We start from the raw sequence: 12,373 nt of genomic DNA, 5'->3' as shown, positions 1-12,373 counted from the left end.
CATTGAGCTCATTTTTTTGTAAATTTGGAGTGCTGTCAATACAGAGAACAACAACAAAAATCGGTGTTGCCTACACCGAGTTATTCTATTTTTAAAATGTGCACCCTGTTGACTTCAATGGGGCAAGTACTAAACCTGCTTTTAGGCTCTTAACATCCTTGATGTGTCATTACAAGTGCACAGAAAATGTGAGTGATTCCTTCAGAGTGAACACGAGTGAATCTGACTGCAGTAGATGTGAAAGATATGGATAAAAATGATGTTATTTAAGCCAGCGCAAATACCGGTGTTTACATCCTGTTTTCGGTTGAAGTCCATTGTAGTCGATTGTCGAGTTCACACACATAGGTTTAGTTACCTATGATCACGCGCGTGAACTCGGCAATCGACTACTCACATTTTCTGGGCACTTGTAATGACACATCAAGGATGTTAAGAGGCTAAAAGCAGGTTTAGCACTTGCCCCATTGAAGTCAACAGGGTGCACATTTTAAAAATAGAATAACTCGGTGTAGGCAACACCGATTTTTGTCGTTGTTCTCTGTATTGACAGCACTCCAAATGTACAAAAAAATGAGCTCAATGTTAAAATTGACCGGAGTTCTCCTTTAAGCGGAATCAAAGAACGAACTTGACGTCATTTTGATCAAAATCAGACCAAAATGAAGTTCGTTTGGAGGGTTTGAAACAGCTTATCAAAGCCAACTATCCAGAAAAATTATTCTTTAGATGGGCTAAAGCATTCATTTTGTGTGAAAAGATTGTTTTATCAATAAAATTAAACACTAATTTCACATTGTCTTTCAATAATTCAAGCACTTTTCAAGTACTTTTTCATAAATATGGCTGTTCTCCAGGACTTAAATTTCAAAAAGTCAAACTCGAGCACTTCAAGCATTTTAAGCACCTTGTACAAACCCTGTAACATTAAAGTGCTCTGTAACCCTTTCCATCAGCTCCATTCATGTTTTCCTCGAGGAACTTTACCTTAGTAGCCGAATCAACCGGAGATCCTCTTTCCAGCAGCTCCTGGACCAGATCCATGTGTCCTTCCTTCGCTGCCAAGTGCAAAGCGTTGAGGCCATTCTGTGGAGGTCAGAGACAGAACAAACCAGTCATTCTCGACCAAACCAAGCAGAAAATGGAAGCAATGCGACAGGGGAAGGAAACTGAAGAATACCTCCTCATCCATTCCCAAGGTAACGTCTTTGTGATTGCTTATTAAGAAGAGTTAAATGTCCCAAAAGTTGCTGAATGTCAGGTTTATCCTGCTAAACGTCTGTCAGAGCAATGTTCAGTCTCCGAAATGTGTTTTATAGAGAGGTATTAAATAGTACAGGAGTGTTGCAAGCTAACAGGCAATATCTAATGCTGGCTTCTTTAAAGGTCAGTGCAATCTTAAAATCACATGTGGATCTTTGGCAGCCAATCACTGATGCAGTTCGAAGTCTTACTTTCTGCGACTCGCTTTCCAAAGCCTAATCTGGAAAACACAGCATGCTTTCATTGTGTCATTATTTAGAGATGGACTACCTGTGGACATAACTACTCATTCTTTACTACTATTGTATATTATATCCATGTTTTATATTAATAGAAAAGCAATCAAAACTAGAAAATAATGCAAATGTAAGTATGTAGAGAATATGAATTACTTGAACATGCATAAAAAAACATTTAAAGTCCCCCTGTAGTCAATCATTTTCTGCTTAAAATTCATCTTTAATCACCAAAATGACAAAATGGACTTCATGCCTAATAACCGCTTGAATGTAACTCGACACCCTTGCCTTATTTAGCATGCGTGGTTCTATGAATATGCAAATGAGCCCCGCCTCCACTCACTCACTCAGCTCAGCGATCCACTGGTTGACGATCACACGTTGATCTGATTACAAGGTAGTTTGTGACGTCAGAAACACCAGCGATTTCAAAGCGTGTTTTTGAGACTGTCTTTGGTTCACTGCAGTTTTAAAGAGGAAATACTCAGCAATGCTGTCGACTTATGAATTTGCACATGGTTTGTCTTAAAGCAGATTAAAAACACCACATAGACACATAAACAACATTAAACGCTGTAGTTTCACCACAGGGGGACTTTAACACTTTCCCCATGTGTTCCTCTCAATCATACGCCGAGCCGAATGAGTAAATGAATATATCATGTAAACACTGCAAACTGTCCTCTAGACCCAGCGCTCGGCTCAACTTACAACTAGCTCGTCTTACGCCACCCTTCTCTAATACTGGACCAAATTACAAATATAGTTTGTGATATTTAAACAGTCCTGCCCAATACAATTCGTTTAAAGTGTCTACAGAAGTAATACATATAAATGTAAAATTATCGCTCATCTAAAACAACAGTTTGTTTTCATGTTACCTCACTCAAAAATAAAAACTCTGTCATCACTGACTCGCCCTCACGTCTCTGCAAACCTGAACGGCTTTCTGTCTTCTGCAGGACAAGCCATTTATCTATTGTTTCTATTGTTTTTGTCCATACTGTTCAGTGAAAGTCAATGGGGACCAAAACTTTCATTGTGTTATTTTAACAATTTATTGAGACATTTTAACCGATTATTACATTTAGCAAACAAATACAACAACAAACAAGCAAAAAGCACTGAAATATATAAAGATACAATTATTATTATACATTTTGTTATTTGTTTATTTTTTAGGGTCGTTAATAGAGATTTGGTTTCTGCATCACAAAAATAAAGTGTGATTCAGCAAATAAAATGAAAGATATGAAATGAACCGTTTGAACTCCTGGATCACAGAATGTCTTTTCAGAACGACTGATTGCGATCACATGACCAAAACATTTTTTTTTAAGTACTCCCGATAATCGGTTTACCGATACTTTTCTTTTAACTGATAAATACGGGAGTTTTGTGTTCACAGGTAAAGTAACTTGACTCCCTTAATTCGCCAATTAATAATTAGCAAAATCAGTAAAAAAATATATATATATATATTTGGACGTTTTAGAATATCTTACGCTTTTTTTTTTTTTTCATTTGTTGAATTATTTCTACATGCTGCTTTATTTATTACCTGTTTGTTTGCCTGATCAAATCTTTTACTTAAAAAAGACACTTCAGTGACAGTGCACTTTCTTTTTGCACTCTTTCTGTTTATTGGTGGAGTGTTTTGTTTTGTATGCAAAAAAAAAGGAGGGAGTGAAACTACAGATATTACAGTATTGACAAAAGTGTTAAATAAGACCGTTTGTTCAGTGCTGTTGTTATCATTGTGTCCAAAATAGAAATAAACACAATAAATATCGGTTCTGCACATGAACATGCAAATATGTATCAGTATGGTTATGAAAAATCTGATATGTTTTACAATTAAAACAAAGATTTTAGCATCTAGGGAACATTCTATGGAGGTGAACAGTTATGAAGTAAAATTCTGTTTATGAATAGAAACTGAAGCACATTTTGGAAAAACTCCATTACAATTTTTACTCGATTAAACGGATAATCAATGGGTTCACTCAAGCCTGTTCAGAGAGACTGTCAGCTCAATGACAGAACAGCTTTCACTGAGATATTAATATCTGGCTGTCGGTGCCCTTTATGAAAGGCTTTTCACGTGCTAATTCTTGTCTTAAAAGCTCTGTTTGGGAACGTTCACAGATATCTCAATATCTCAGACCCCTGAAACACAGGCTCAACTATGTCATATTTTCTGGGCTCTTCAGTTTGTGCGGATGCAATCAGTCTTCAAAACTGCAGAACAAAAGGTTATATAAGACTGGAATCTCTACTTATAAACCATTCTTTTATTTGAAGAGTCCCTGCTGAATAAACAGGTAAACCTGCTACTGGTTTTACACGGTTTTACACTGGTTTTACACGGACAGTAGTCGATTAGAGGTGTGTTCCCCGAAAGCATCGCTAGCCAACTATGGTCGCAAGTTCTGTCGTTATCATCAGTTCAACGAGTCGGTGTTTCCCGAAAACATCGCTCCAATGAACATTCGCGAACAGCATCGCAGAGTTGTGTGTTTGGAGGACAGATCTCGACCTGTGTTTAGAAGCAGAGTTTCTCGTTTTTATAACATGTGGACTCAATAAATCCTGATCTTGAGCAAAATAAGCACGCTGACATTCGTCTTTTATTTAGAATACATACAAATATCAATTACGTCTTTTAGTTTGTCAAGAGATTTAAAGCAAGACTGCGCATGTGTGAACGTGATCTAGAACATGAGAACGAGTCTAATTGAATCTGGAAATAAAGCGAAATAACTGATAAAAATGAGAAATATTCCTCAGACGACATGTCTGTAATTTATAGCAATAAATCGATCTCAAACAGTTTCATTAAAATAAGTTATTACTCCAACATGTGTGTGACGTCATTAACTAACGTGGTTGAACGACCATTTTGCGACAATTCGGTTTCAGGAAACAGTCGTGACTAGCTAGTTGATTTCTTCACCGATACATCGTACTATAGAAGTGAAGCAGCGAGTTACAGCGTTTACGGGAAACACACTCCAGTAATGTGGGCTGGAGTTTCTGATGCTGTCTTTGGGTTTCACAGAACTGTCCACACTCATATACATCACAGTCATGAAATGTGCTCATCTCAAGAGGAGGAGGAATATGCCTGAAGATTTATCCATTTTCAAGTCTTTATGTTTCCCCTTTCATGTTGCTTTCTTTCACTTCCAGTTTTTAATGTTGTTTATGTGTCTATGTGGTGTTTTTAATATGCTTTAAGACAAACCATGTGTAAATTCATAAGTCGACAGCATTGCTGAGTTACGTCGCTGTACGGGAAACACACTCCTGACTGACTACTTTGACTGGTGGGGTCAAGGTCAACCTAACAACACCATCTGCTATGCTAACCTAAACAACATGCTAGTCAAAGGAGAAAACCAAAGGACATTTGATACCACAGAGCGAATGGTCCATGTGTGTATTGTATACGCTCTACACACACACTGTTGCCACAGCAGAGCTGTCAACTAGCTTAGCACGAGGAAGGCACTTGATTACTGAGCTCCTGAAATAGCAGCAAACACACGAGTGTGTGACGAAGCACCGAGAAATCAGAGGCATGAAATAGTGTAGAGTCAACATTTGGTTCAACAGCATGGAAGATAAAACAGCATAAGTTGCTGCATGATCATTGGTAGATTTTTGATGAAATCTGAGATATTTCTGTCCCTCCATTGACAAGCTACGCAACTACCACTTTCAAGGCCCAGAAAGGTAGTAAAGACATCATTAAAGTAATCCATGTGACTCGTGAACGAGCGTTGAATATTGATATTTTGTAAATAAAGTGGTAAAAAATGTGTTGTTGTTTTTTTGCGCAAACAAAGCAGTCACGCAATATATTACACATTTTTGCTTTAAAAAATGTTTGTGAGAATGGTTACAGTGACCCAGATTTTGCGTGTTTGTTCTATTTAGAGGTCTATCTGTAAAAGGTTAAAAATGTCTTTTTAATCTAATAATCTACACAAAATCCTCTTAATTTAAACTCCATTCGACTGCAGTGGAAGCACTTTGTCTGGAAATACTGGTTTGCCAAAGTAAATACTTATAGTACACAATCCCAATTACAATGTGGGGGGGGGGGGGGGTGTCTCAAATAATTACCAGAAATAATTACCTTAAATTAAACGTAAAATCAAATGTAGAAGCAACTTTGAGAAATATTCTTTTAGATTGTAGTTACTGAGCGATCTGTTGCTGGATTGTCTTGAACTCCCCTGCTAGTGTTTATGGCTGTACATAACAAATAATATCTTTAATATGATTGATCATATTATAATATGACTGCAACATGAAAAACAAAGTCCCAGGAACTACAGGAGTTACAGCCAGATATAGCAGTGTCCAGATCTCGTCCGGCCTGGGAAAACTGACATCTTCACCCTTTATTAAAATTATTAAAATGAGAATTTAGTAATCATATTGTGTAGTTGTGCTTGGAGTCGATTTATTTATTTGTGATAATGAAACATGCCAAATTGTGCGACATAAGTTTTGTCCAGGCTGTCATACACAGAAATGATGATGAGCACATGCAAAAACGAGAGAACCAATGAAATATTAAAGGGGTCATATAATGGTACATGCACTTTTACAAGTTGATTGTACTGAAGTGTGTGTTGGCAGTGCCTGTACACAACCATCATAAAATGATAAAAATCCATCCAGTGTTTTTTTTTAATCTCCTTATATGTTTCCTCCCATCTCAAATCAAGCCGTTCGACCTAGTGACGTCACACGGTCGGACGCCCCTCCCACGATTGTTGATTGACAGCAGCGTTTCAACACAGACCCGCCCTCACTCGTGAGCGAGCTGTCATCATAGTCCGCATTGTTGATACGCTGGAGCAGAATGGCGTCTAAACGATTGTGGTGTTCTGTTCTTGGGTGTAATAAGGAACACAGCATCATTTTAATGTTCCTAAATCCGAACCGCTGAAGACGCAGTGGCTGAGTTTGTTTTCGAAGGGAATATTCCCCACGATCAACGTCAATGCTGTCATGTTTGCGCGAATCATTTCACCAGACTGCTTTACAAACGAGGGTCAGTATAAAGCTGGTTATTTGCTAAGAAGCTGCTCCTGTAAAAAGGATCGGTACCAACTATTCGTGTTCCTGCACCTCCAGAAGAAGTGAGTGTAACGTTGTATTAACCTTTATATTAATCTTTGCAAATCGCTAGCACGCTTCACGATGAATGCGGCTAAGGTTTCCACTCAGGGTACATTTAAACCTGTAGCTGTAGTTTGCCTTTTGTGCCAAATAACTTTATCAGATAAACACCAAGTTTAGTGTTTTGTTCTTCCCTCATGTTTAAAATATTGTCTTATATTTTGATGGTTTGATTGAACTTGTAGGGTCTTTAAAAACAAGTATCCGAACATCACTTTTGATGATGCTTTTCCCACACTAGACCTTTACTCTGTGTTAGAAATTCCCGTAGGAAACCAGTTCCCATTTCTGTGTGATTTTGACAGCTTTTACACGCACCTGATTACAAGTGCTGATGTCGACTCCAGTCTTCAGGAATTCCACAACCTTGTCGATATTCCCAGCTCTGGCGGCTCGAAGGAAACTGGTGTTGCTGTCCGACTGGAGAAAGAAGAACATTATCATCAGTACAGGTGCACATCGTTCAGTTTATCTCTACATGACTAGAGTTTACTGATACTGTTAACAAGATGAACAAGGCCTGAAAGGCACAACGCTGAGACCAGGTTGATGAAAAAACACTTTGCAAGCTCTATAAAACTGCAGTGCGCCATTAATACCTCAGCAGAAATCCTTTAAAGCGCTGATGATGAGTGAAGAACAGTGTGTGTGTGTGTGTTTATAGGCAAAAATGGTTACAGACGTACATGCATTTTTGGCTGAGTCAGAATATGCACACTATTCATACTAAATATGCAAGATTAGAATGAATATATCCTAAATCATAATACTTCAAAATGAATATCACTGTGTTCAGAACGAATACTGATTATTGCACTGTTTACTACTTGATTTTCAAATACTTTCTTGCTTCAAATCAAAGCTTGTAACGCTGTGATTCTCCTCATAGCTGGGTTTGTTTGGTTCATTGCTTATAATGACTTTTATAAAAAAAAATACTTCCCGGACCAACGGCGTTGAAGAAGTGGGGTGGAATCTAATGCACAAAAATACAAGTGTGGAAATTAGGATGCTTTGTGATTAATACAGAAACTGTAACTGTATACTATACAAAATATCGTCTAACTCGTCTCTCCTGTCAGATCTGAGAGTGATGTAACATGTTTGTGTCTGAAGAGTCTCTTCTGTCTGTCTTACACTGAGCCGGTCCCTGTTTAAGATCCCTGGATAGAGGAGGCTTCTCGGGATAACACTCGGGAGAGTTGGGTGCGTGCTGAGAGAGATTTCTCTTCATATACGAAATGTTGTTTGCTTTGATGTAACAGTGCTTTCAGGCGGGTGTATACGTTTACAATCTTAAACCACGATTAATTTGATCAAATGCTTAAAGATCCCATGAAATCAATCAAATTCTGAATTTTGCGGATTTTAGATTTAAGTGCTATTATTATTATCTGTATGTTAATAATGTAGAATGTAAAAATGTAGAGCACTGCTGAAAGTTGGACTATTTAATGAACTTTTTGCAGATATTTTAAATGTTTTCATCTACTAAGAAATAAAGACCAAAATATTGATGACATTGGCCCTGTTTACAGCTGATGAGTTTTGGTCGATCAGATCACAAGTGGACGACGGAGACATAGGGCTCTATTTTAACGATCTGAAACGCAAGTATCAAATGCGAAACGCAAGTAACTTTATGGGCGGATCTCGGGCGCTGTTGCTATTATACCGGCGGGATAAATGACTCAACGCCCGACGCAAATCTAAAATGTGTTGGTCTGAAGTCGCTTCATTATTCATAGGTGTGGTTTGGGCGTAACGTGAAAAAAAAACAATCAGAGCGACATCTCACATTCCCTTTAAGAGCAGGCGCGCTTGTTCCATGGCGGATTGCTATTATAACGGCGGATTTGCCAGGAGCGGTTCACAGCCGAGGAGACCGACGTTCTCGTCAGGGCCGTAAAACACAGAGAAGTGACATTGGGGATGGAGAAACACACCCAAATTAGCTTCGGTTAAACAGGCGTATGATAATTTGGGTAAATGTGTAAGCTAGATTTATGCCTATCACCACAATAATTTCCCTCGTGTGGAATATTTTTATTTATAACATAGGGAGAGCATCAGCTTTAGTTTCTGCTCTGACAGACGCAAGACCAGCCGAACGCTGTGAGTGTGTGTTAGAAATCAAGAATGGAGAGAGAACATTGTGATTGGTGCGTTTTTAATCTTCAGCCGAAGTTTAAGTCCTGTCTGTCTAGCGCGCTTCCCATAATGTGTAAGCGTTTGGTCAGTAGGCGTAGAGAGGGACGTCTTTAGTGGCTGTTTGAACACATTCGACCACATGAGCATCTACGGCAGCACACTACGGAAGCAATCACTCTGGAAGTGGAGGAAAGTGGACAAGCTCAAAACATAATAGAGCCCTTTTACACCTGTGTTTAGTGGCGTCCACTTGTGACCCGATTGACACATTTCATACACTATGGCAATTCAAAGTGCTTTACAGAAAGGAATTAAAATAATCACAAAATAAAAGCAAGGCAAATTAAAACAGTTATAAAAGATATTAAAACGGATACAAGATACAGTTATAAAATGCCAAATGATCAAATGACCAAATGACCAAAATGTATCTTAATTCCAGATGTAAACAGGGCCATTGATGAACTTTATTGCGAGGTGTATACAAATATTTATCCAATAGAATGGTCTCTAAAATGAGAATGTCCCTTATGTCAGAACACTGGAAAAGACTGTAGGCAAGCCCTATTTGTATACATGTGTACTATACTCTGCTATACTATGGAAAGATCCAAACAGAAAAACGGCACTTCAAATACCCAGATGATGCTCCTAATGGTGTGAATGTCATGGGCGTTTGAGAAAATACAATGATATACAATCCATGAAAAACCCTTCTAGGGCCGTGAGTCAAACAGGCACACCGAGTCTCGATCCGATCGGCCTCTGTTAATTTTGTCTGACAGCCGCTCGAACTGTATTGGCCAATGGCGGCCATGTTTTTCGAGATAGGCGAATGTCCTCATAGACCAGGGATCAGCAACTCCGGTCCTGGAGGGCCACTGTCCTGCAGAGTTTAGCTCCAACCCTAATTAAACACACCTGAACAAGGCAATCAGTGTTTTCAGGATTACTAGATAGATACAGGCAGGTGAGTTTTTATCAGGGCTGAAGCTAAACTCTGCAGGACAGTGGCCCTCCAGGACCGGAGTTGCTGATCCCTGTCATAGACTATTGTGCCACCTTGGACATAGACACTGCATGCCAATTTTCAAGTCAATCGGACTGACTGTTGCGCAGCATAGCTATAGCCATTTTTGTTTTATTTTTCTTATTTTATAGCGCCACCAAGTGGCCAATGCCCAATAAATAGGAGTACAAAGTTTGGTGAAATTATATCATTCCATTCAAGAGGGATAGCCGTTTTAGTAAAAGTGGCAACGCACACTTTGAATGTTTTGGTGCGGTCGTGAATCGATATTTCGACAATTCCCAATAATTATTGACAATCAGACTCCAGAGAATCTTTCTGCACTGGTTTGGTTCCAATGGGCAGAAAGTCCAAGGACTAGTTTTGGTTTGATTGGGGCGAGCCTTGGTGACGTTATAGATGGGGTGGGTTTTACCAAATAGTAATGCGGTCTAGCAGGCTGATTGGTGAGCCACAGCTTAATGTGGAGACCTTGTGCACAAAACAGTTACAGCGCATAACTGGTTTCATCTTAAACGACAGTTCCCATCCATTGCACACAGAGCTTCAGCTTCTACCCTCTGGGCGTAGGTTTATAATCCCCTGGTGTAGAACAAAATGACACAAAAACAGTTTTGTCCCTGCAGCCATTACACTGAGGAATAAGTCATAGCTATATTTTGCACAGGTGTTTACTTTGCTTTTATGTATGTATTCATTTACTCTGGACCAGTAAGAACTTTTTTACTTGTTTTTAATTATATATTTTTTTAATTGCCATTAGTTGCCATTTCCTAATTTGTACTGTCTTAAGTTGAATGATATGTGATATGTGCTCCTTTGTTTTCCATATGTGTGTATGAGGACTCTACTGCAAACAAAATCTACCTTCGGGTACCAATAAAGTAACTTGAACTTGAACTTAAACTTGAACTTGAACCGTCCCTCAAAGTTTAAAGCCTCTACAACTCACACTTTTAGGGGAGAATGCTGATCCTTGGATATTCAGGTTACGGTAAATGCAAGATTTTATTGTTTGAGTTGAGTTTTTTAACATTTCCAAATTGGCACCATTCCTTTAAAATCTATTGAAAGTACCTCACAACCAATGGTTGCCAGCAGTGTTGTAATGTAACGGAGTACAAATACTTCGTTACTGTACTTAAGTAGAAATTTCACGTATCTGTACTTTACTTCGTTATTTACATTTATGTCAACTTTCACTTTTACTCCACTACATTTCCTAGATAAAATGTATACTTTTACTCCGCTATATTTCCACTAAGCATCTTCGTTACTCGTTACTACAAAATAAAATCAGAAGAAATGTGTGCGACTACAATAAGGGAGGTTTGGCGAATCACTGCTCCTAGACTGCAGTACGCACGGTGCGCGCTCTATTTCAGCGTAATGCTTGTTTGTTGCCATGCCAAAGGAGGGGGAAGCACAACTGAAACCGCCATGGAAGCACGAGAACCTGCCGGAGGACCTGGAGCACGTTTAACTTACAGAGCTGCCAACTCTCACGCATTCACCGTGAGACTCACGCAATTGACTTTTTCCACGCGCTCTCACGCCTCACATCAATTTTCTCACGCACAGAAAAATCGCGAAGCAAAGAGGACGACCGACAGACTAGACAGAGCAGGTTACATTATGATATAAAACATTTTTTTTTTTAACTCAGATTATGTCAATTTTATTACGAAATTCAAAAAATAAATACTGTTTTGGCGCTTGTAAATGTTACGTGACAGATGACAGATCCCTAGCTCAAGTGAACCGATCATCTGTACTAGCTAATAGTAAAATGAATACTGTTGAAAGATACAGTAGGCCTATAACTTACCGAAATGTTCCTTATACATAATATCGATCAATAAGTGTTTTTCATCAGCGTGAAGAGGTCAATAACATGGAGGACAATTATGTCACATTTACCTCAGGAAAGCCATTTAATAATAGGCTATAGCACAGTTGGCAAGACAAATAAATAGCTATAGAGAGTATTTTGCTAAATATGTGTTCTATATTACATATTTATTATATTTTACTTATATCATTAAAGTTTTTATTATAATAAAAAAACGCATTCTATTTAATTATTTTTAACCTTAAATAATAGCCTACTACAAGCTAGGGCTCTCTGTATGTTTACAGCATTAGGGGATTTTTTTTAATTTTTTATTTTTAGAAAAATTAACGCAGATCTTGAGTAGCCTACCTAATATTTATACAAATGAGTCAATATTAAATCAAATCACAATTGAATTGAATTGAAATAATAAAAAAGCGTAGCTTACCAGAAATTATAAACATTGTAACATGTCACTAAACCTAATAAAATTCAGTTTAATTACAAAAATGTTAGTGACAATCACAATACACTTATTGTGATGCAATTTTTTTTTTACAGCTAAAGGTACATGCAGTGGGAGATAAACGATAACACAAGTAGCCTACAGTACAGGCTACACAGTCCCTCCAGTTTTTCGCGTTCCGTGATCGCTGA

The 12,373-nt window shown here is 38.3% G+C and overlaps 1 protein-coding gene across 21 annotated transcripts in view; it reads right to left on the bottom strand.

Moving 5' to 3' along the window:
• ank2b (ankyrin 2b, neuronal) overlaps positions 1-12,373 on the bottom strand; it is a gene marked incomplete at its 5' end in the record, with an annotated part of 169,627 nt that overhangs the window by 77,624 nt on the left and 79,630 nt on the right. For 19 of the 21 annotated variants that reach the window (XM_081358698.1, XM_081358687.1, XM_081358699.1 and 16 more), the window contains 2 exons: positions 988-1,086; positions 7,020-7,121. In XM_081358698.1, coding sequence (XP_081214824.1) covers positions 988-1,086; positions 7,020-7,121 — 201 coding nt within the window. Of the gene's footprint in view, positions 1-987; positions 1,087-1,180; positions 1,330-7,019; positions 7,140-12,373 lie in introns of those variants that run through there. The other 2 variants (XM_081358688.1, XM_081358689.1) reach the window with 2 other exon arrangements.

This window comes from Scardinius erythrophthalmus, assembly GCF_964197995.2.
Source record: "Scardinius erythrophthalmus genome assembly, chromosome: 2".
Classification (NCBI taxonomy): domain Eukaryota; kingdom Metazoa; phylum Chordata; class Actinopteri; order Cypriniformes; family Leuciscidae; genus Scardinius; species Scardinius erythrophthalmus.
The sequence above is the reverse complement of the archived record's forward strand: the minus strand, read 5'-3'. Positions and strand labels throughout refer to the sequence as shown.